Source organism: Caretta caretta, chromosome 1 (assembly GCF_965140235.1).
Source record: "Caretta caretta isolate rCarCar2 chromosome 1, rCarCar1.hap1, whole genome shotgun sequence".
In the NCBI taxonomy this organism is placed as follows: domain Eukaryota; kingdom Metazoa; phylum Chordata; order Testudines; family Cheloniidae; genus Caretta; species Caretta caretta.
In genome coordinates, this window is record NC_134206.1 from 189,130,272 (window position 1) to 189,156,329 (window position 26,058).

General features: G+C 41.9%; 1 protein-coding gene across 5 annotated transcripts in view; it reads right to left on the bottom strand.

The window, feature by feature from the left end:
* The window catches only part of EPHA6 (EPH receptor A6), an 861,217-nt gene that overhangs the window by 373,928 nt on the left and 461,231 nt on the right, over window positions 1-26,058 (bottom strand). For all 5 annotated transcript variants that reach the window (XM_048870007.2, XM_048869981.2, XM_048869987.2 and 2 more), the window contains one exon: window positions 12,247-12,582. In XM_048870007.2, coding sequence (XP_048725964.1) covers window positions 12,247-12,582 — 336 coding nt within the window. The remainder of the gene's footprint in view (window positions 1-12,246; window positions 12,583-26,058) is intronic.

Here is a 26,058-nt window from a genome sequence, read left to right on the forward strand (position 1 = left end):
CCTTAGAGACTAAAAAATTTATTTGAGCATAAGCTTGTGTGAGCTACAGCTCACTTCACTGGATAAATTGGTTAGTCTCTAAGGTGCCACAAGTACTCCTTTTCTTTTTGCGAATACAGACTAACACGGCTGCTACTCTGAAACCTAAAATAAAATGGTCATTTATTTCCAAAATGTAACATATGGAATTGGAAACTGATTGAACTACTTGTCAGCTACTTGGAGGATCATACATCAACTGCTTGCATTGCATAACAAGTTCTAATTTATTAATCATTTAGATAATGTGCATTAATCTCTAATTCTTTTATATAATTATAAATCAAGCTAATGATTTAGAAGCTGTTGCAGGTACTATTTAAGACTAATACACAAAAAGCCAGTGTAGCCTTTATTTTAAATTGAATGAATTGAAAGTTCTGTGGGAAATTACAGTCCATCCATTTTCTGTTGCTGCAGTTTAAAGATAAATAGAGTGGAGATTGGGAGTGTCTAGGAACAGACGAAGAATGTAACCACAAACATAGTTACACATAAAAAATCTTGTTTGAATTATAAGGTACACTCACATAGCCATTTACACAACCTGGGAGAATCCATGCACTGACCACTACTATATCCATACTCATGTATTCAAAGATTCACTGAGTTGGGTGGTTCTCTTAACAGGTAGTCATCAAGAGAGAAGTGGCTCCTGCTGGGGTCTTGCCAATGAGGTTATCCCTGGGTCTTCCTCCCTTGCAATTTTCCCACCTTGGGAACCTCTTTTACATTGTTCTGACTGCACCCTAAAGACAGCACACGTGCAACCTTGCATACTTTACCATGAATGAGGCTGCTGCCATGTGGCCAACCAGCTGGCGACACATCCTGGCTGATATCTGGGGACAGACATCAGATATTTTCCACTCCCTGGAAAAATCATGGAGCAGGTCCTCAAGGAATCATTTCTGAAGCACTTAGAGGAGAGGAAAGTGATCAGGAACAGTCAGCATGGATTCACCAAGGGCAAGTCATGCCTGACTAATCTAATTGCCTTCTATGACGAGATAACTGGCTCTGTGGATGAGGGGAAAGCGGTGGACGTGTTGTTCCTTGACTTTAGCAAAGCTTTTGACACGGTCTCCCACAGTATTCTTGCCAGCAAGTTAAAGAAGTATGGGCTGGATGAATGGACTATAAGGTGGATAGAAAGCTGCCTAGATTGTCGGGCTCAAAAGGTAGTGATCCATGGCTCCATATCTAGTTGGCAGCCGGTATCAAGTGGAGTGCTCCAAGGGTCGGTCCTGGGGCCGGTTTTGTTCAATATCTTCATAAATGATCTAGAGGATGGTGTGGATTGCACCCTCAGCAAGTTTGCAGATGACACTAAACTGGGAGGAGAGGTAAATACGCTGGAGGGTAGGGATAGGATACAGAGGGACCTAGACAAATTGGAGGATTGGGCCAAAAGAAATCTGATGAGGTTCAACAAGGACAAGTGCAGAGTCCTGCAGTTAGGACGGAAGAATCCAATGCACCGCTTCAGACTAGGGACCGAATGGCTCGCAGCAGTTCTGCAGAAAAGGACCTAGGGGTGACAGTGGACAAGAAGCTAGATATGAGTCAACAGTGTGCTCTTGTTGCCAAGAAGGCCAATGGCATTTTGGGATGTATAAGTAGGGGCATTACCAGCAGATCGAGGGACGTGATCGTTCCCCTCTATTCGACACTGGTGAGGCCTCATCTGGAGTACTGTGTCCAGTTTTGGGCCCCACACTACAAGAAGGATGTGGAAAAATTGGAAAGAGTCCAGCGGAGGGCAACAAAAATGATTAGGGGACTGGAACACATGAGTTATGAGGAGAGGCTGAGGGAACTGGGATTGTTAAGTCTGCAGAAGAGAAGAATGAGGGGGGATTTGATAGCTGCTTTCAACTACCTGAAAGGGGGTTCCAAAGAGGATGGCTCTAGACTGTTCTCAGTGGTAGCAGATGACAGAACAAGGAGTAATGGTCTCAAGTTGCAGTAGGGGAGATTTAGGTTGGATATTAGGAAAAACTTTTTCACTAGGAGGGTGGTGAAACACTGGAATGCGTTACCTAGGGAAGTGGTGGAATCTCCTTCCTTAGAAATTTTTAAGGTCAGGCTTGACAAAGCCGTGGCTGGGATGATTTAAGAGAGGATCGGTCCTGCTTTGAGCAGGGGGTTGGACTAGATGACCTCCTGAGGTCCCTTCCAACCCTGATATTCTATGACTCTATGATTCTATGACAGGTTCTCACTGGGGTTACTATATAGACTATTGCTGAAAATCTGTGAGCAGGGAGGAAGACTCTGGCTTATATGGCATCCAAGTGTGCCCCAATAAACTCCAGGTGTTGTATTGGTGACAGTGTTGATTTTTGTAGGTTTGTACGAAGCCCGAGGCTTGAAAAGAGGTCCATTGTCATCAGTATGGCATGAAGGGTGTTGGGTTTGGACGGGGCCTTGAGGAGACAGTTGCCTCAGTATGCAAATAGGACAATGCGTTGTTTGTGTAAGTCTTTGGCCACTCCTGTGAGGACTTTGGAGAATACTCAGGAGGCTGTAGAGTCTCCAAAGGGTAATACACTGTATTGGTAGTGATTGGTCCCCATGATGAATCTGAGGAACTGTCTGTGAGCAGGGTGTATGGTGATGTGTGAAAATATCTATTTTGGAGGTTGAGGGCCAAGAACCCGTCCCTTTGTTCCAGTACTGGGATAATGGTTGACAGGGTAACCAACTTGAAGCATTGCAGTTTGATGAACATGTTGAGGTTTCATAGGTCTAGGATCAGCCTCCACTCACCGGATCTCTTTTGGATCATAAAATAATGGGAATAAACATCCTTCTCTCTGTGTTGGGATGGGATTGGTTTTATGACTCTTGATTGCAGGAGGTGGTTTATTCTTCTTGTAGAATGTCTTTGTGAGAAGGGTCTCTGAAGAGAGATGGATGGAGAAGGAGGGTGGGTGGGGGGGACAGGTAGGAACAGGATAGAATATTCTTCACTGATGATCTCTAAAACCCAATTGTCTGAAGTGACAGATGAATGGATAGATCGATAGAAAGGGGCTAAATGGTCGCCAAACTGGTGAGATGTTGAAGATGGTGTAGTGACCGGAACATGGGGAAGGAGTCTTGGGGCCTCAACCAAACCTTCAAAATTGTCATCTGGCTGAAGATGTGTGAGAAGTAGGTCCTTGAGGAGTCGAATATCTGCGCTTGATAGGGGGTTTCTGTTACCAGCATTGTGTGTCGTACTGTTGATAAGAGGTGAAAGGTGGAGGTCAGGATCTCGGGGCTGGTTGGTATTTCCCCAGTTGTCTCTTCGGCATTGGTGTATAAATGCTGAGAAAATGGAGAGAGTCACTCAAGAGTCCTTTAGGGAGTGTAGGGACTCATCCATGTGTTCTGAAAATAATTTGGGGCACCCAAAGGCTAGGTCCTCAACAATGGTTTGTACTTCCTTAGGGAGTCTGAAGAGGTGTAGCCATGATGCTTGTCTCATCACTATGGCTGTTGCAATGGAATGGGCAGCTATATCAGTGAAGTCCAAGGAGTCTTGAAAAGCCATACTGTCCAAGAGGTGCCCTTCAGATATGAGCACCTGGTTGCTCCCTCTTCTCATCAGGAAGGTCTTGCCAAAATTCCTATATCTTAGAGTAGTTGATATAGTTGTATTTGGCCTTGAGAGCCTCATAATTGGAGGTATGGAACTGGAGCATGGCAGATGAATAAGCCTTGTAGACCAATAGGTCAAGTTGCTTCCAGAACCTGTCATAAGGGGGTGATATTGTCGCCCCTTCTCATGCATGGCATTGACAACCAGGGAGTTCGGAGTGGGGTAAGAAAAAAGAAATTCCATGTCTTTAGTGGGGACATAATATTTCTTGTCCGCTCATTTACAGGTTGGTGAGATGGACATTGGGCTTTGTCAGAGTACCTTAGACGGGTAGAGAAGGGCCTAATTGATAGGGAGGGCTATCTTTGCCAGTGCAGAGGCATACAGGATATCGAGCAGCTTGTGCTGTTGCTCTTTCACTTCCTGCAGAGGCATCTGGAGGAAGCCTGCAATCCTGCAAAACAGCTCCTAGAAGTGTTTAAAGTTGTCTGCTGACGTAGGGGGTGGAGGCATGATCGCCGTATCAGGGGACGAGGAGGAGATATGAAGTGGTGGTATAATCTCCTCCTCTGATTTTACTTCCTGGTCCTCTAATAGGAGCGGATTGGCCTCTGGAGGTTGAGAGATGGATGAGGATGATGAGTGTGGATATCCCTGGCGTTGTTCTATGGGAGGCTTTGGAAACTGCTCTGTACACGGCCTAAGGGTCCCTGTACTACCAATGTGGAGGGAGTTTCACGTGGGGTTGCATGCATGGCAGTCTGTACCAGGGTCTTGGTTCAGTTGCAGGTTGTGGATATTGAGGATGTGTAGATGTCGCCTTTTGTGCCTGTTCCAAATCTGAGTGTGAGACAGAGTATTCCTCCTCCTCTTCCTTGTTCGGGAGGGGTGGTGTCAGCAGTTTCGTCAGTGCTGTGCTGCCCAAAGATGATTTGGTCAGGGCGCTCAGCACCATTCTTGAAGGTCTCATGCCACATTCGAGAGAGTGCGGTCACCTGTAGGTCTGCCTGTTTAGGGTCTTTAGACCTCTCTTTAGCTCCAGTACTGGAGGTACTCGGACAGTCATGGGAGCTGTGTCTCACCCAGGAAGATGCTGAGGCCACTGACCTCATAGGGGATGGTGTTCTGTTGGGCAGTTCTGCAGAGGCTGATGTTGGGCAGTTCTGCAGAGGCTGATGATAGCCCATTTCTTCCCATCAGCATGGGAAAGAGAGGATTTCCTGTTGGAAGGAGGCAGCAAATGAGGGTCAGTGGGCGACCAGCAGAGTGGGAGAGCCATGTGGGGGAAGTGTCTGCACCAGGGTGGTTGGAAGGATCGCTCCATGATGAGAAGTCTCAGCAAGTGTCTTGGTCCTTTCGGGTCCTTGCAGTCAGATTGTGACAATGAATGCACTTCTGTGCGACGTGTCCTTTTCCAAGGTATAATACACATATACATTTCATATGCATTAAAGCACTTCCCTTTGAAGCCACAGATTATGTGTATAATAGAGGAAACATGTGTGATTACAATGAGATTTAATGGTATTAAGACAGCCTTTTATTGAAGTGGTGGTGTTGCCCCTCTCCCTCCCCCCAGTAAAGCTTTCAAACCCTTGACACTGGCCGTCATCCCCCAGTCCTGAGTCAGAAATAGAGTTCATACAGGAAAAAAAAAATCAAGCATCACTTATGCCAGGAGTTAAGGGAAGAGCACGTATTTCAAAATGAAATATTCATTGTGCATTTCCTAGACAATGTTAATCTTTTCACAGAAGCAATCTTTTGTTATTGTTTCTATGGGAGGCCTGTCTGAATTTTACTTTGGGGTGAAAGCATGTTCAGGTCTGTAATCAAGAGATGGAATTAGCAAGAGAGATGTCCCTCATTATAGAACCTGGTCAGGAGTAGGTGAGTATTTATTATTAGAAATAGTATTTGGAAAGTAGCTCAGCTGTAAAACAAACAGTTTTCTGAAACTTCAGAAACTTTAGGTAGTTTTGAATTTGATTTTGACCTTCTTCCAATGTACATAACTTAGTACTCTCAGAGTATATAAATGAGCACTGTCTCCAGAACTGTGAGCCTAAGGCAGATCCATATGGAAGAGACAGAAGTGGAAGGAGAAGGGTTGTTGAATGTAATGAAGAAACTACTTTTTAAGAAGCAAATGAATCGGAGCAACCTGCTACTGACATAATTGCTTTAAAGACCCCATAGCAAACATCAGCAGAATTAGTTTGTAATTTACCATGTCCTTCACTTTGAACATGCTCCCTAAAGGTTTATGTGAAAGTCATGACATTTACAAACACAATTTGTTTCAGATTGACTAGCCATGATTAATGTCTTCCTTTACTGCCTTTGACAAAAATAATTTCTCTTGCCAAGAAAGCAACCGAAGTCTTCATTTTGCTTGTGAAGTGGTGGGAACACGAGAGGTTTTTTTTTTTAATGAAATACCTTTCAGAAATGTTTAGGTAAACTGTGAAAACAGAAGGCTGATAATACAACTGAAGACTTTCAGCAGTCAGTCAATTAAGGTTTGTGGCAAAGGTTTCTAATTACTGAAGGCACAGGCCTATATCTGGAATCCCTTGCACCCAACCCTGACTAGAATATTCAATAATGATTCTTCTAACTACATATCACTCACTGTGAAAGGTTCCAACTCAATGAAATGTGCTTGATTACTTTAATACAGTTCTTAGCTGAGAAGGGTGCACATAGTACACATGGGCTTATTGAGCATTCTTTGTTTTAAATCATGCAAGATGATGAACAAACATCTTAACCTCTTAGGGTTTGATCCTGTTAATGCTCTTAATTTCCACTGATTGCAATGGGGACAATTTAAAAAAAAGACAAACTTCTTCCTCCAATGCTATAAAATCTATCAATTTTTATACAATGTTCATTTACTCGGTTCTTCACAAACATCCCTATTGCAAATTAAACTAGAGCAATTGTGATGTTATTATCAAATGTATCATCAGGTAAATAGTTTGCACCCAGAATTTTAGTTCCTGGACCTTAACATGGTAATTTGGTGGGAAATGTACATCCGATCCTAAATATCAGTTATTACAAATACATTATTCATTCAAAGACATTGTTTGAAAAGCCAGAGAGACCATATCAGTGGGTACATTAGAGACAGATACCCAAATATATCATATTTTGTTCCCCTCTGCTCCCCATGATGCATCAATTAAAGACATATTTCGCAAAGCTGAGTAGATTCTTGTTGACCTAATTGATAATGTTGGATCACAAGACATTAAAGTTAATAGAATCAATTGGCTTGTGCTGCACTAAAGAGGGAGAGAGAGAGAAAAAAAGAGAAACACATCTATATCTGCAAGGTAAAAAAATACACACTTGTTCAGGGAAAATAAATAAGATATTCAAAATTTTAAGGATATAAACGGAGATTTGGTCAGTTTGGATGAGCTATTACCAGCAGGAGAGTGAGTTTGTGTGTGTATGGGGGTGGGGGAGATGTGAGAAAACCTGGATTTGTGCAGGAAATAGCCCGACTTGATTATGTAAAGAGTTGTAACTTTGGATGGGCTAGCACCAGCAGGAGAATGTATTTGTGTGGGGGGGTGGAGGGTGAGAAAACCTGGATTTGTGCTGGAAATGGCCCACCTGATGATCACTTTAGATAAGCTATTACCAGCAGGACAGTGGGGTGGGAGGAGGTATTGTTTCATATTCTCTGTGTATATATAAAGTCTGCTGCAGTTTCCACGGTATGCATCCGATGAAGTGAGCTGTAGCTCACGAAAGCTCATGCTCAAATAAATTGGTTAGTCTCTAAGGTGCCACAAGTACTCCTTTTCTTTTTGCGAATACAGACTAACACGGCTGTTACTCTGAAACCTTTTTTTAGGTTGACATTTGTCAGCAATTATCATGCAGAGCAACCACAGTACACTGTCTCCATTAGAGGATTTGCTGCATTCCTATTAAGTAAATGACCACACCACACCTTAAAGTGTGTGTGTGTTTTTTTTGGGGGGGATGTTGTCTGGCTGGCAGAGGGAAAGGGAACAGTGCTCTATGGGTTGGGTGGGGAGAGAGGTCAGAAGCTGCTGCAAAGGGGGGCTGAGGAATGGGTCAGCGTGGTGGCACTGACTCATCCCCTCGGACCAGAAGGGTGGAATAGTTGAAAAAGGGCAAGCACAGGAAGGAGAAGCCCTTTTCCACAGAGCAGGCAAGGCAGCACCCACCCTCCCTTCTCTTTAGACGGCAAAATATCAGATTTGGTCTGGACCTGCTGTGGGCATTGTGCTAGCTGGCCCTTTTTAGGGTGGGGGGCTGAGAAGGAATTTTTCCCTCACCACCAGATTGGCCTAGGTGGAGTGGGGCTTTTTTCGCTTTCCCCACAATAGGTTCAAGGAGGGCTTTGTTGATATGAGGCATGAAGGGAGTTAGTCTACATGTCACAACTCATTATGTAAGTGTGGGGCAGATGTCCAGTGCAGGTACTCCATGAGGAAAGTATACAGTGACCAGATAAATGGCTTGTTAAAGGACTTAAAATGGTGATATTCGTTAAAGGAATGGAAGGGGGAGGTTTGGAACTGCTATCTATGGTACGGCAGGGAGCCAATCCCCCTTTCTTATAGCCCACCTAAACCCTCCTAAGAGGTGGGGATGGTAAGGTCCCAGCATTGGGTTGGCTGGGGGACCTGGATGGAAAAAGAGGGGGGCTGTTTGAACCCCTCCTCCGGGCACTTATTGAATGAACATGGGGTAACCTGCACTATACATTTTATCTGTTGGGTTGTCCTAGACATCTAATAATAAAGTTGCGGCCTGATTAAAACCATACCAAATATCTCCTCTCTTTCTTTCAGTATAGCCAGGCAATCCTACCTTTCCCCCCTATTCTTACAAAATATGAAGACAATAATTGGTTAGTTCATTTTAAGTAATTGAAGCACAGTTTTGGTATTTACATATTTCCTGAGATCCTTAAAACAAATGTTTATAGTCCTGAACACAATATCAAAAACAGATTTGTTGTGAAATTTTGTATATGTATCTCTTAATCCACAAAGAATTAGTACAAATTTTGGCTCTCTGTATTCATTTTCAGAACAAAGGATCAATTTAAGGTTACAAAAACAAAGTTAATTTTCATCTATAACTCGGTTGGCTGTGAGCCTCCAGCAGATGCTTGAACTGAATATTTATGTCACAAGCACAAATAATCCAAGCATATAGAGGTGATGAGCAGATTATGATGTGTGGGCAGTGCCCACCTAGCCCAAGAGCCCCACCGTGAAATGTTGCTCTACCATCCAGCATGTAGAGGATCTGCAGAGGAACTATTGACTGTGAGTTGCATAGCTCTATTTGGAGCTCTGTGCGAGCCCTATTGGAAACTCTCCACAAGAAAGGAACAATAGAAGAGGCTGTAATTTAAGTAACCCATTGTTTTCTTGTCTTCATTTTATTATTATTTTTTCACATTCTCTTTTTGTTTTCCTTCCTGTTTAGATCCTTAATAAAAACTGTGAGTAATTTTGAGGGTCTTTTTAGTTATGGTGTACCCTACGGCACCTTATATGACTAAAATAGTAAGGGGTGTCTCATTTCTGAATTAGTTGTAAGAGAAGCACTTGTTTCTCTACACTATACTTTTAGTAATTTGGGGAATAAAATTATTCAGTGCTCAACACACTTACTCATGCGTAAAATAACCCTCTCTCACCCACACAGAGTTATAACATTCAAACACACTTTGAAAAAAATCTCATTTTAAGAATAAATTTCCTCTAATCTGGGCCAAGAGACAGTAAAATGCAAAACGCATCTCAGTCATAACTATAGAGTTGTCACCAAGACCTACAATACAAATATACCTAGGGCTACGAAGTAATACCCTATGCATATTTTAAAAGTTCTAAATACTTCATGCATATATTTGCCCAGGAGACTGAAATGTACCTTTTGGGTTTCCATAGCTGGGGAAGAATTTTGTGCAACACACCCTATTAGTAGGCTTATTTTGAAAAAGGAGTAGTTGGTCCCTAAAACATTTCACAGATACTGGAAACTATCTAAGCTTCCCCCCGCCCTCCATGTATATTAACTTTGTTCATGAATGATTATAGCCTTACCCATTAACACTTATTTATATTATTTTTTCTGTATTCACTAAGTAGTACAATAATAAACAATGATTTGCATTCATATAAAACCTTATATCCAAGAATTTCAAAGTGCTTTACAAACATTAATTATGTCTCCGCAATATTCAGAAACATTCGTTCTAATTTATTCAGATTAATTAGACAACTGCTCCTCTCACTGTTCTCTTTTTCTCAGCTCAAATTTCTAGAACAATTTCCATTCTGTTCTTTCATAGTTACCACTTTTTATTCAGGCCTAACCAGAAGATTGAAAAAAAAATTTAAAAAATTTTAAAAAATTGTTTTCTCTACATAGTTTCCATCAAGCAAATCTCTATTAATTTTCTTCCCGGGCATATTTCCTACTGACATTATTTTCTCTATATTTTTTTTATATAGAACCTACTGTTATCACTATTTTATACAACTACAGAATTTCTAAGACTACAAAAGTGCTTTTATCTTTATAAAAATGTTTTATAGAGGCTTGTCATTTCATTTGTTACACTGCCTCTTCCTGTATATCTAAATAAACTGACTGAGATTCTGAAAATCTATCCTTAAATTCTCTGAAGCTTTAACAGTAACATCTTTAGAAATGTAAGAATTATTGTGAGGAAAACAAGCAGAGTACCCGCTAGAATTTATTGTCAGGCTGTCATGGATTACCAAATCATAGGTCTTTTCTCTGTTTGGCTAAACTGAAGTGAAAATCTATACTATTATACTGGGAACAGACAATAGCAAAAGATACATTATTTTTAAAAAATCTTTGGCTTAGCTACAGTTCACAAGCTGTGTTCAGATAGCTGTTTGGCAGCTTAAAAACAAAATCTCTGGTGACCTCTGCCTGTGAACACTTAGTAACATGCATTTAGCATCATATTACAGTACCTCTAAAAATAAGTACCAGTACATACAGTAGCTGCTTCTGACACAGCTTTTTGCTTTAATGAGAATGGGTAAGAGTTTTCAAAAGGGATGCAGATCAAGAAAGTGATACAAAGCTTGTGAGGGCTCCAGACAGTTCTCAAAGCAAAAAATATACCATTAGCATGTTATATCATTCGCTTTTTTTATTACCATAATCATGTGAACGGGGGCAAGTAGATTTTGTGGTTTTTGTGGTCAATTTTCATGACCATTTTCTAACACAGTGATTTGTCTGTTTTTGTCTGCCCAAGTAGAAACAAAAACAAGTCATTACTCACTCATCAACAAAGCTACTTCCCCAGAATTGAAAGGCTGACCTATGCAGGAATTAAGTGTCTGAATACAACTAGAAGCCATGATTAGGTCCTCACAAACATTAGGGCTTTTACTAAGAAAAGGCTGACAAACGGATTATTAACTACTCCACTACCTGAAGCTTTACATTCAGAACTTCAGCTACAGTTGCAATGTCACAGCACAGCAGGTGAAAATACATTTCTGGAACAAATGTCAGCATGGAATAATTTTGAAGCAACCTTTTGATCTACAACACCTCAAGCCAGGAGAGAGCACCAATATAGATTATATTGTTGATAACACATGGTGCTGTTTGCTGTCATAGTAGGCATTTATATAGGCTCCAGTAGAGAGAGAAAACACAAATAGAAATAAAAGATACAGGAATTCTTCTAGTTCATCATGTTCCCATAAAAATCCATCCACAACAGAAATTTTGTTACCAAAACAGAACCCACATCCAAAACAAAAAAATCCCCAGACCCAGCAGTTGAAAGCTCTCTCTCTCTCTTTCACACACATGCACATTCAGATGTCTCACATAATGAGAGAGGGTAGCTGAAAAGGCTATGTAGAAATCTTCTAAACTATAGCATACTGAATCAAGTATTGGGAAACTTGGCCAGATCATTAAACTAAATATTAGTTTACTTTCTTTTCACCCTTCTGAAATGTGAAATACATGAAATCAGTGTATAAGTAGTGTTAAGTTCTAATATTTTAAAATGCGTATTTCATTTGATTATATCCATACCCCTGGGACTACAGCATGCCAATAAAATAACTGATTAATCCGTATACTTCAATAGTTTAAAGACTCCGACAATTCCCTTTTCCTAGGCTCTCCATAAAATGGATTCATATAGGTTTTCCACATCCTCATGCTACTTCTGGTAATCAAAGAAAAGTTAGCCTTTCAACATAATTCTTTATCCCTTTTCCTAAATAAAGCCATTTCTCAGTTAGCCAATCCCACTGTTTTCAAACATACTTAATTTTAAGCATATACTTAAATTTACAGCACTGAAGCATGTGCTTATGTGCTTTTATATATTGGTGCCATAAGAACTAGCCATGACAGGTGCTGAGTGCTATCAGTGAATGGGAACTGTGAGTGCTCAAAAACCCCACAAAAAGCACTTAGCAACTTCTAATAATTTGCAAAACTTACTCCTCATCTAATCAGATATCATTAAAACAGGTGCTACAACTAATATACACAAACTGTACAGGCAGTAATTGATGCATAACAACAAAACTTACCATCTTGATCTGTGGTAACTGTGATAGCTGTGAATGGCTTGGGGGAGAAACTCAGCTCAGAGACTCCATTCATGGCTTCTATTTCAAAGGTGTAGTTCACATGAGACACAAAATCAAGTACAGTCACAGATGAGTTAATCAGGCCTGTATGTCTTGGGATGAAACGGATACCTCCACCGCATATCTCACATTGGCTGGTGTCTGATCCACATTTCTTACAGATGACACTGTAGGTTAGATCTTTTCTCCCCCCTGTGTCACTAGGTGGGCTCCATTCCAACATAAGAGCTGTTTCATTAATATTAAAAATCACATTCCGTGGAGCAGAAGGTGGTCCTAGAAAAAAAGAAAACAGTTAAACTATCCTTATTGTGTAGTTTGGAAAAACAGAGAGCTTGAGCTATTGATTTATAATGACAAACTAAAAGAGTTCAATGTGTACATATATATATATATATATATATATATACACACACACACATATGCAAACTATACAATTTGGGTTAGTGACAAGTAGAACGGAACGGTCTAAAATATCTAAACATTTAAAATATTTGAAAGTTAAATATTAAGGAGGGGAAATAATTATCTGAGATTGTATAAAATGATATAAAAATGAATGGGGTGAAATTAAGAGATAATTTAAGATAAACATTAAAAATATCCCACTATTTGGGACATTCAAAAACTAGGCCTGACAAAACAAGAATTGCATGCTAAATACCCACAGGGCAAGTGGGAAGTAGGCATAGATTTTTTGCCCCCAAAATATATTTTGTTTATTTTATTTCTATTATGGTAGGCTTTTTAGGATGTCTTTTTAATCTGTTTTGCTATTCAGATTTTAAATGAATACATTTTAAAAACAGTAAATGTATAATAGGGAATAATTCTGCTCAGACAGAGAAGAGAGGGAGAGAGTGGGAGATAAACTAAACTGAGTTTTTTCCAATCCCTGACCTGCTATTATTCTACAACTCATCCAAAAGATGGCAGCTCCACTGAGGTTCAAAGGGGCTCACGAGTATCACTCTGGGATACTATTCAGTAACGATTCAGAGGAAATTATGTCATTTGCTGACCCATCAACACCACTATTATTATGATGATGATCTCCATCCAAATTATGAACCTGTCCAGAACCCATTTAATTTGTGAGGCTTGACAGGATTCTGTTATAAATTGGTGTTACTGCAAGTGAAGGTCCATTACTATTGTTATAAAAGTTCATTATTATTCAGTTTCCTGATCACCATTCTGCTGTCCAGTAAGACACAGAGCAACCATCAGAGATGTCTGGTGATTAATATAGAAATGGAAGCCAAGAGAATCTTGGACTGTAATTTTAAAGGTAGATCAACATTTGCAAATGAGGGTGTCTAAAGTTAGGTGCCTAACACCATAAAAGGCACATAAATAACTGATTTTCAGAGGTGCTGAGCACTTGGAATTCCCTTTCACCTCAGTGGGAGTTCCAAGTGTTCAGCAGCAACTCTTAAGGCCAGGTCACTTATTTGGGTTTCTAATTTTGTCATGACAGTATTGGCCTGTAGTGACGAGAGGTCAAAAATCATGGTAGGGTTGTGTTCCTTTGCAAACCATTAAGTTCAGCAGATTCAAGAAAGCTCTAGGAATTTGGCCCCAAGGTATTTTCATGGCTCCCTTGCCTCCCACAGAACCACACCTCCTCCTATGCCAAACAGCTGGCTCTCTCCCCTGACTGGCCCAGGAAAGCACCTAACCTTGCCTTAGATGTCTTAGGATGGCATAGGCAGGAGCAGGAGGAAACTATAATGCCTAAGTCTAGGTGGAATTCTCCTGGCCTCTTCTCAGGATCTTCAGGGGTTTCTAAAAAGCCTCTCCCCCAACCATGGTCTTTAGGAATGCCACCAGCACCTAGAAAAGGCCGATGCCTCGCTGGTTTCATTTCTGATCTCCTCTGATCCTTGATACAGCCAAGAAAGGCATCCATTTATCTACTGAACTGGCTGCAGAGAAGCACTTAAACTCAGGAAGACCTGGGTTTTCCAAGCAAACACGATAGCTATGATGCACAAACTCTAGGGCATGGTTGCTCGGAAACCCCAAGGGAGGTTTTTAACTACCCTGCTAAACATTACAGGATTTCTCTGCAGCTGATTCAGTAACAGTTAGTTGGGAATGGGAGTGTTAGTGGCAGGGGACTGTGACGGGGCAGACTTGCCCCCCACTGGTACTGTGGGGGTTACCTCTACTCTCTGGACTGACGAGGCCATGCCCCTGCAGCCTTGGTGGGTATGCTCCAGCTGGAGACTAGATATAAAAGGGAGCAGCTCAGCTCATTCAGGGCTGACCGCGAAGGAGGGAGGACGCATGACGCAAGCTCCATCCTGGGAACCGTGAAAGCCCCAGATGGTGGAAGGCAGGGACACTGATACTCTGGAGGACACCCAAGGAGAGGAGCCCAGAGACCCTGGAGCCACTGCATCAGGAACAGGGTAGAAAGTAGTTCAGGGGGACTAGTTATTGTGCCACGTAGGGTCAGCATGTTTCCGGTGGGCATACTTGCCCCTGACATGGCCCTGAGCTGGGACCTTGTGGAGCAGGGAAGGCCCGGGTCCCCTTACACGGCCACCACCCCCACTCAGGTGGTGGCCCATGCTCCTGACCGGTGGCCAGGCCAAACAGCCTTACTGAAGAGGGCCATTATACTGACTCTGGTCATTGGGCCACGCAGCCCTGCTGAACAAAGCATGACCCTGACCCTGGCCACTAGGCTGTACAACCCTTCTTATTGACTCTGGTCGCTAGGCCACACAGCTCTGCCAAACCGGGCAGCCCTATGGACTCTGGCTGCTAGGCCACACAGCTATGCCAAACAGAGCAGCCCTACTGACACGGATTGCTAGGCCATACATCCCCGAGAGAGGGACACCATATTGACTTTTACCCTAGGCCAGGGGTCTCCAAACTACGGGCCGGATCCAGCCCAGGGCTTCCATTTGTCTGGCCCTCCAACCAACAGGGGAGAAGCGAACAGCAGAGTAGGCAGGCCGAGCAGGCAGTGGGAGGGGCTGCTGGCAGCAGCTCAAGCGGAGAGGTAGCACAGCAGAGCTGTGCAGAGGGGTGAGTGCCTCCGGGAGCCAGTGGCCCCCCAAAGGGGAGCCAACTTAGGGGAGAGTCATTGCGGCAGCCGAGCAGGTACAGGGAGAAGCAAACAGGCAGGCTGCAGCTGAGTAGGCACGCCGAGCAGGCAGGGGGAGGGGCTGCCGGCAGCAGCTCGCGTGGGGGAGGGGGGTAGCTCAGTTGAGCTGTGCGGAGGAGTGAGTGCCCCCGGGAGCCAACTTAGGGGACAGTTGCTGCTGCAGCCGAGCCTTAGAGTAAAAATACAAGCCAGATGCTTAATTACATCTCCAATAAATGGAGTAAAGAAGATGGAAATTAACAATTTCATAATGGTTATATTTTAACTACAGCACTAATAGAACCAAACAGTCCCAACCAACAATGGGAACCTGGAGCTTCTCTTACCAAAGTACAGCCCAACTTTCAATCCTTTGTCATTTTCTTCAGCAGAGCAGGCACGCCTAGCAGGCACAGGGAGAAGGGAGCAGGCATGGGGCAGAGCAGACCCAAACAGGGGAGCCTTATTTAGAATTTAATGCAATAATGACACCGTGAGTAGTGTTGTTTTTTAAATGATTTTGCATATATTTAATTTCTTTCACAGTTGCTTCGGCCCGCGAAGCCCCTTCAAAAATCTAATATGGCCCTCGCCTCATAAAATGTGGAGACCCCCAACCAAGCTATCCCAAGACAAGTGATGGTTGTGTAGACTCAGCTGCGGTGCCATCATTACCCCCACCCCCTCCCAGGAAGGGATGCGGTGCACTTGCCTCGCAACAGGGACACTTTTTTTTCTTCCCACTTAACACCTCATAAGACCTTGAATTGAATGGGGAAGAACAAAAAGGCGGCGGTATAGAAGCAGAAAAAAAATGCTTCTTAACCACTTTGGGGAAGATCATAGAGCGAGTTGCACAAGATAGACCAGGAGTCATGTCATCAGCACCTACTTCCCCATAATGACAAACAAAGTGAGATTTGGTGGACAAATGGAAAAGGAAGGAAAGATACACCCTAGTTGGAGAAAAGGTGAAAGTTTTTTAATGGAGATTCTGAGTTGTGTAGAACCCAAAACTCCATGTGACCTTCTAGGTTGAACTTGCAAAATGATCCAGTGCAAATGGACAATGCATTATTCTCCACATGACTAACATGAACTGAACCCTGCTACTATGATCTTAGGCAAATCACTCAAACGCCTTAGGTACCAACCCTGAGACCATGTCTACACAAGCGGTTCTCAAACTGTGGGTTGGGACCCCAGGGTTGGTTGCAACCCTCTTTGAATGGGGTTTCCAGGGCTGGCTTAGACTTGCTGGGGCCTGGAGCTGAAGCCTGAGCCCCACTGCCCAGGGTCAAAGTCAAAGCCCTAGAGCTTCATCCCTGGGCGGCAGGACTCATGTTGCAGGCCCCCTGGCTGGGGCTCAAGCCCTTGAGCTTCAGCTTTTGCCCCCCTGCCCTGAGCTGCGGGGCTCGGGCTTGGGCTTTGGCCCCCTGACCTGGGGCAGTGGGGTTCAGGCAGGCTCAGGCTTCAGTCCCCCCTCCTGGGGTTGTGAAGTAATTTTTGTTGTCAGAAGGGGGTTGTGGTGCAATGAAATTTGAGAACCCCTGGTCTACACTATGTAGTAGGGTTGTGATTTCTTGGATCGTGTGCATATACTTGCGCTAGCTGTCGTTGAGCTATCCCAAGTATAAATAGCAGTACCACCCCAGTAGCATGGGGAGTGGCAACAGAGGCCCAGTTGAGCAGCACTGGCTCAGCCGTGCCTCTGCTGCCACTACCCATGTGACCGTGGCTACACTGCTATTTATACTCACACTAGCTTGATGAGCACTAGTGTGAATATGTCTACACGAACAGGGGACTGACCCCCCCAGCTCATAGTGTAGACATAGCCTTAGAGACTGATATAAAACCATGGCAGAAGCCCATCGCCTAAATATTTGGAGCCAAGGACAGCATAGGGGATGGAAGAAAGGCAGAAATTATACCATTACGAGAATCTTAAGAATTAAAACCCCAATCTCTTTAATCTTATAGTATTTCAATGAATCACTGAGCAGCATGAGCTATCCAAAGCTAATTTTTCACACAACACAAAATATGCTCACAAAAGAATTCAGAATAAGAAATGGAGACCTGTCAAAATGCAAAGCCCCAAGGCCTAGTTCCTAAAATACACCAGAGGAATGTATAATCTCCAACTGACAATCTTTTTTTCCCCCCAGGAGTTGACTAAGCATCATATTTACAGTTCTCAAAATAAAATTAGTGTGCACTTGGTTGAGTAGTGAATGGTTCGCAAGGCTTTGAGAAGTTTAAAGATGACTTATGATTTATCATTCCACATTCCCCAAAATTACATTTCTATAGCTTTTCATGATTTATACAACCTGCCAGTGAATCGTGACTACAAAGTTTTGATGAGATATCGTTTAAACTTTGAGTACAGACAAAGCATTTTATGGCTTTAGAAATCATGAAGCAGATGTAAAGATCCTACTGTACATTTACAAACCATTCCATATAAATCTAAAATAAAATACATTGCATGCAACACGTTGAATGTCACATAGAGTCCATGGAAAGAGGCCCAAGAATTAAAATATTATATTCTCCTTTAGAACAATTTTTAGTCAATTAAAAAAAATCGAAGAACCAGGCATGTAAAAAAAATCTCAAGTTTTTTTTAAAACCCTGACTCCTGTACTTTACAACATGGGGGGCAGGCTCCTGTGCCCAAGGAAAGCACCTACTGGGGATTTTTGACCTAAGAAACAAGAATATGGTATATAAAGCACTATTATTTCAGAGCTTCAAAATCTTCATTTATAAATCAGGCTCTTTAGGGATGAAATAAAATGTTGTACATAAATACTATTTACTGATGATTCAACACCATAGATGTACATGTTTTTGTAAGATATGTACATCTGTTGTAGGCCTGATGCTCCAATTTAATTTTTAGAACTGAAACTGTTTGATAGAATGCAAAAGTATATTATAAAAATGGTTTATAAAATCAACTCCTCCAGCATTTCTGACAAGATGTTCATCTGAAGACTGAGATAAATCTGGTTTATTAAAATTCTGCTGTTTTTAAAGATGCCTCTGAATATTTACATAAAACACACCATTAGAAAACTGATATTTTACTTATAAAAATGCACAAAATGATCTATGAACCCACATATACAGACTCAGACAGAGCAATGATAATTAATGTTCATTTTAATAGAGAAACATGACTACAGTATCACAGCTTAAAAAAAAATATATATATCAGAATTTATCAACAGCTACCACAGTATTGAATGTAAGATAAAGCAGTATTTCTCTATATTAACAGAAGGAAATAATGACAGTATCTCTCGGATACTGAGAGGTATGGTAACTTTTTGGAGACGTTCATTTTCTCATGGAGATTGCTATACCTTATATTTAATGGAACAGCTGGTGTTATTAGCTAGTGTTTTAAAGGATAAAAGCTCACCTTGCTAGCTGTGGTGTCTCTTCTGCCTTCTCTTTGGATGTAGAGGGGCAGGGGGAGATCCCAAGTGGGGGCAGCTAGGAGATTGCTAAAACACACTTCCCCTGGTTTTCCCTCCCTCTTCTTGCCGCTTTTACATATGAGGAAGAGAAGGATGCTGCTACTTTTTCACTCCCTCTGCCCCTTCCCTCCCCCCGTCCCACTCCCGCACGTGATGGGAAAAGCTATTTCACATGGCGTCTAGGTAATGATGACCGTTCTGCTGCCATTGGACAGTGGACCCATGAGTGGCCAGCTGATTAGCTCTCATCAGCCAAGGTCAGAGGATGGGGGTGGCTACTGCCTGATCTTGCTACTGGACTCTGCAGCCATTTTGGACTCTGTTGCAGCCCAACCCTAACCAAACCTTATCTACTGAGTTGGATCTCTTATGACGACAGGGGTTTGGCTGATTGGCAAACTTTGTTTGGGATCTGGAAGCGATTTTTCCTGCATGGCAATATTGTCAAGCTGCCATGTGGATTTTTCCACCTTCCATCCATCATCTTGGAGGTCCAGTTTTGGGACTTTAAAAGAATCCAATGTGAAGTCTCTGTTACCCAATGGACTGCTTGGCAAAGGCCCAGAGACCTGAACTGAACAGTAATGGGGTATGTCCCCACCTCCTATGCAGTTTTGGGCTCCCCTCCTCTCATCTCTCCAAAATCCTGTGTGGAAGACAAGGATGGTTTCAGCTTTGGCTTCTAGCCAGGGATCTTGGGCAGGCCTGAGGATGTAGAGGGGGCATTGCCCTCATATCCACCTTCATGTTTACAGAACCTGGGGCCCTCAGTTCCCACTTGAAATCTGCACTGGAACAGTCTTGCTGGTTTGTGAATCCCCATTTGTTAAAGGTTGTAGCCTCTGCATTTACCCATACTATGGCATACATGTTTCACTGTCTCCACATTCACATCAATAAGTTCTCTCACACGTTACAGTTGTTTTCTTCTAACTAGGTCAAAACACACAAATCTGTTTTCCTCTGACTTTTAGTCCTTTATTTGAGTATACCTAGTAGAATAAAGAGATTACCCACACTGCCTGAGCAACATAACAATAACTGCTATTCCACTCCAAAGCCAAAAAGTGCACAAAATGATTATATATCAAGTACTAAAGCATTTACACTGTAGCAAGCAGTAACGTTACAGGTATGGTACTTATCAGCATCAGAATACTGTTATAGGCTGGTCTGTCAAAAGGATAGGAATTTAGTTTGCTAGTAATAAAACAGTTTTCCGTTGATTCAAGCTGAAGTATGGCACTATTTCAGTATATCAAAGCAACTAGCTACACATACACAAAGTAACAGCAAATAATGTCCCTTAACAGGAATATACACATATACATCCATATATACACATACATAAAATTAAGAAAATAGGAGAAAAGATTCATAGTTTGATTTTAAAAGGTCGCATATTAACTAAGGTACTTTTCTTACCTTTAGCCTCCCCATATCCTGATACTTAAAGCTTTTATTTTTTTCAGGCATTCCAATACTAATCTTAGCTTTAACAATGTTATTTGTAACTAATGTTCTACCAATAATTAATCTTTCTACTTTTCTTTTGATAACCAGAGTCCCAAAACAGTCAGAATTACACCGTATATGGAACCAATGTTTCCTTTTCTCATTCCTGCTCCCCAGACCCACTTTGCCTTGTCTTCTTTTCTTATGTTTCCTTCTAATTCTGATTCTGCAAACATCTGTTAAAAAATTACTTCATGTATGCAAATAGTTCCACTGATTCCAGTGGGACTACTCACATGTGCAATGATATTCACATGTGTATTTGTTTGCAGGATAAGGGGCTTTATGCTCTGATCCTGCAATGAGCTCTGAGTAGTTGGGCCCCACATCCACACAGGACCCAAATAACTCCAATAGGGATACACAGACGTCAGGATCCACCCACACAAAGCTCATTGCACTCTTGTGGCCATAGACTGAAAGTGCTTTGAAACAGATTCGGTGTCTTCTTAACTTGTCCGTAAGGTACTAAATTATTCACCCCAGTAGTACCATACTAATAAATTCAATTCTAACAACAATTTGTTTGTGTCTAAATGTTTGCTTTAACTATGGTATCTAATGTGCATAATGACTGCTTGGGTTGGGGATATGGTGGGGTATGCCTATCACTGACAGCATGTTATAGGGTATATTTGGTTAATGTTTTGCTCCCCTGACCAGTATATTTTCTTCTGTTTTTTGGCACGTCCAGGAGTAATCTTGAAATGTACATGTCTCAATCTGAGGTTAAAGGACTGTTTAAAAGATCCTGACCCGAATATCAAAAGAACATTTATGTTCAGCAGGGATAGCTGGTTTCTCTAGGGGAGAATAAATAAAAGAGGCTGATTATATAGTTACTGGAATAATATTTAATCAGAGAGGGTTGATATATAATGTATTGATTTATGCATTCTTTACAAGTATTTTCTCTTGTTGTGGGATAGTTTGTAAGTGGCTTTATGTGTTTGTCAACAATCTGGGCAGTTAAAGTTGGAAAAATATAGCTTTTCCTGCATGTACTTGCAATTTGGAGCTCTCTCTAAGAGAGGCACAGCTAAAAATGTTTTTAGATTTGGTGATGTGGGAGATTATGTGAATTCTGACCATAAATCTTGTGGCTTTCTTGGAAATGTAGTTAAGTAACTGAGTGGCTATTTTATTACAGGTGTTTATTTGTAATGGTTAAATGGTGGTTTTAGTGGTTTTACTAAGATGAGTTTTGTATTCATGGTGGTGATAAATTAGTTGCTATATTTGGAACACATGCAAATTAAACTGGGTTGTTTTTTAGTGGACAAGAATATTTTTGAATGGGTGATCATGGGTCATGGGATCATAGAATGTTGAGTTCAGCAGCCAGACACCTTTTATCAGCAGGAATCAGTTACTATTACAGGTACCAGGGGACAATTTAGAACCCTGGTTCTACCATTAGGCTGTCAGAAATATTATGGCTCATTCATGGTGAAAATGAACAGATAAAATACTTCTGCTCAGTTTCAGCAGTTATTTTTGTATTTTGCCTTCTTTATTCTTTTTAAATTAAACTTTAAATAACTGTTTTCTGGTTCATAAATGTGACACTGAAATATGTCTAATACTGCAAAACTGAAATTTAATTAAAAATATTTATAAATACAATTTACCACCACATGCAATCATATTAACCAACAGTTTGCCATTGTTTTCATCCTTCAGACTACTTAGTGATAGACGAACTCCATCTGTAACCTTGGGAATGTTAACTTCAACAAAACTTTCTAAAAGTGGCCACAAATTTTGTGTGCCTCAGTTTTAGGACCCTCAGCTTGAGACAGATGTGCTGATCCCACAATTTCAAACGTAATGACTGGGGACCTGTGTGTGTTCAAAAGTCTTTCAAAATCAGGGTCTAGGTGTCTAAATTTGGGGCACTTAAAAATGGAGGCACCCAAAATTAACAAACACTTCTAAAGATTTTTGAAGTCCTTAAATTCGCTGTATGTATTTGGCCATCTGAAAAACTAGAACAATTTATGTCTATTTATCCAGGAGACATGTTGTGAGGATTAAATAATTAATGGACCTTACAAAGTCCCATTGTTTAGGTCAATGGAGAGTTTTAGGTATGCAAGGAACACAGGATCAGTCTTAGTAGCCCTGATCATGCTTGCACGTGTGTTTAACTTTACACCCATTAAAGTTAATAGGAATACTCATGCATTTATAGCTAAGCATGTGTGTAATTGTTTGAAGGACTGAAGCCAACGTTTGTAAAGTGGGTTGAATGTAGTACTATTTAAGAGATAAATATTATGATGATTATCATTGTAGTTCAGTTTCAATGCAATACTTGACTGGATTTGGCAGTTCAAGACAAAGTAATTAAAGTAGATCCAAGTATCAAGAGCACGGCTCTCATATTTCTTTGGCTTTATCTCTGTTAAATTTCTGCCAGATTTCTGTCACTCTCTATAGATGATATCAGTACAGGAATGAATATTGTAGATAAAACTATTTGACACTTGTTGTTTTGTTGTAATTTTGTACTAGGAAGTGATATATTCAGGGTTTGGGGCTTTTCCTTATAATAGAAAACATGAATTATTGAGTATTCATATTTCCTTGAATAGGAAGAATGTTATCATTTATGTTGGGGATGTCTGAAAGTATATAACTGTCCGCCTGCAGATACTGCAGAAAAAACAGACACCCTTCATACTCAAGGGCCCTCGTGCCAATTTGCATGCCGATTAAATAGCTTTTTAATTGCCGTTAAATTATGCCAGCTAAACTGTGATTTCATGCAATTATTAAGCTGTAATGACATGCAGTGAATCATTTACTAAGATTTAGAAATTGGAACAAAAAGAGACAATTAATTCTAATCCTCAGATTCAGCTAAATTATGTGTCACTGGGCTTTTATGAATGTGGTCTGATTGCTTTGTTATCATTTATAAATTATACAAAGATTTTTTGACACCTTGAAAAAACTTGGCAGCAATAACCCTTATGCAGACATCTGTGTGCAAAGCTCTTAGGGATTTCCTAATACCATGGGGGCGGTTTAAGGGAAGCAAATGAATTGGTGAAAATGAAGGGTTTATTTCACCCTCTCCTTTCAGCAAACATCATGACTGTTCTGATTATGTACAATAAAGTTAATTATTGTTAATACTTAATATCAGATACTTTCTAAATAAGAAAATACTGTCTACTACTCCGAGCTGGGGCAGGGAGTTAGGGTGTAGGAGGGGGTGAGGGCTACGACTCCGGTTCTGGGCTCAGGGGTGGGGTTGGGGATGAGGGATTTGGGGAGCGGGAGGGGACTCCGGGTCGGGGTGCATAAGGGGGTGTGGGGTCGTGGCGCTGCGTACTGCAGCTCTAAGGAAGTGTCTGCCAGGTCCCAGCGGCCTCTAGGCAAATGGGCGGCCAGGCGGTTCTGCACGGTACATGCTGCCTTCCCAGCTCCTATTGGTCCCAGTTCCTGGTCAATGGGAGCTGTGGAAATGGCATTGGGGGCAGTGGCAGTGCATGGAGCCTCCCAGTCCTTGGCTGCCCCAGCCCCTAGGGCAGTAGTGGGCAACCTGAGACCCCCGGACCGCACGCGGCCCGTCAGTGTAATCCACTGGGGGGCTGCGAGACAGTGTTTACATTGTTTACATTGACTGTCCGCAGGCACGGCCGCCCGCAGCTGCCAGTGGCCACGGTTCGCCTTTCCCAGCCAATGGGAGCTGTGGGAAGCATCGCGGGCCGCAGGGACACACTGGCCACCGCTTCCCGCAGCTCCCATTGGCTGGGAATGGCGAACCGCGGCCACTGGGAGTTGCGGGCAGCCGTGCCTGTGGACAGTCAATGTAAACAAACTGTCTCACGGCCTGCCAGCAGATTATGCTGATGGGCCGCATGCCCACCACTGGCCTAGAGGCTGCAGGGACCTGGCAGATGCTTCCCCTGCCTTAGCCCCAGGCCCCCGCTGTGCTGCCGACTGGACTTTTAACGGCCTGGTCAGTGATGCCAACTGGAGCAGCCAGGGTCCCCTTTTGACCGGGCATTCTGGTTCAAAATCGGACACCTGGCAACCCTAGGCAGAGGACAGGAGCAATGCAGCTACAGAACAGCAGGGGTAGGGGCACCTGAATACACGCCACTGTGCACGGCCCTTGATTCACTCCTGGGCAGCTGCATGAGTGCACAGCTTAGGGAGAGCATAGCTGGGAAGAAGGGGAAGGGGAAGAGGAAAGGGTCCAGCTGGGTGTAAAACAGTTTGCTGGAAGAGACATGGCAAATAGGCCCATAGGACCAAATAGAATTCAAAAGTTAGTGTTTCCCCTCCCCAGTATCAACCAATTCAGAAGATCAGCCTGTTTGTCCACAACTAAAGACGATTCTTGGCCCTAAACTGAACACCATATCCAATCTGAATACATTCAGGGTGAAGTCCTGGCCGCACTGAAGTCACCAGCAAAACTCTCATTGGTGGACAGGATTTTATCCTGAGATTTTTGGAATGCTCAGAATTGGGATCTGAATTTTGTGCCTTGAGCCCATCATTATACTAACTAATACCTACATAGTGCAACTTGATACTGAGTGGCAAATTAAATTTACAAACCAGAAAGGAAGTTTTTCCTAATGATTAGAGCAAGGTCTGTGTGCTAAGAATTCTGGGTTCTATTCCTCTCTCTGCCACTTATTCTTCCTCTAACCTCTATGTCTCTGTTTATCTATCTGTAAAATGGGATGATACCCATATGACAGGGATATTGTGCGTCTTCATTAATTCAAGTTCTTGAAGTTCTTTGGCGGTCCATGAATGAAAAGCACTATTGTCTGTACAGAGAGGAAAGATAAATAGTAAAGAAATACATATATAATTAAGAGTATAGGCACCATAAATAAAAAACAAAACCCAAGGATTTGTTTTGTTTTTATTTTGCAGTTTCAAGACAATGGTGGTTTTCTACATAACTATTTACAAGTTTTAATATAAAGAATATTGTTTGGGTTGTTTTTTGTGAGTGGTGATGTAATTTGAAATTATGTAAGCATAGCATAATAAGAAATTTGTTCAGACTCATATACTTAATTTAAGTATAAATGCCTTTGATCTTGAAAAAGATAGATTTTTTTTCTAATCACACTCTAGTGATGTTAGACTTTATGTACATAGTGACCACTTAATATAGTCAAACATGATATTTTTCTTGATCATCTGGCACAGCATGCTGAAATATCAAGCATATTGCTTTATTACGTTCTCCATTGTCTAACTAATCATACTCTTCTTCTGACTGGTAATAGACATTCCTCAACCATTAGACATCTTCTGTTCTCAGTTCTGTCCTCATAGAATATCAGGGTTGGAAGGGACCTCAGGAGGTCATCTAGTCCAACCCCCTGCTCAAAAGCAGGACCAATCCCAACTAAATCATCCCAGCCACGGCTTTCTCAAGCCTGACCTTAAAAACCTCTAAGGAAGGAGATTCCACCACCTCCCTAGGTAACGCATTCCAGTGTTTCACCACCCTCCTAGTGAAAAAGGTTTTCCTAATATCCAACCTAAACCTCCCCCACTGCAACTTGAGACCATTACTCCTCATTCTGTCATCAGCTACCACTGAGAACAGTCTAGAACCATCCTCTTTGGAACCCCCTTTCAGGTAGTTGAAAG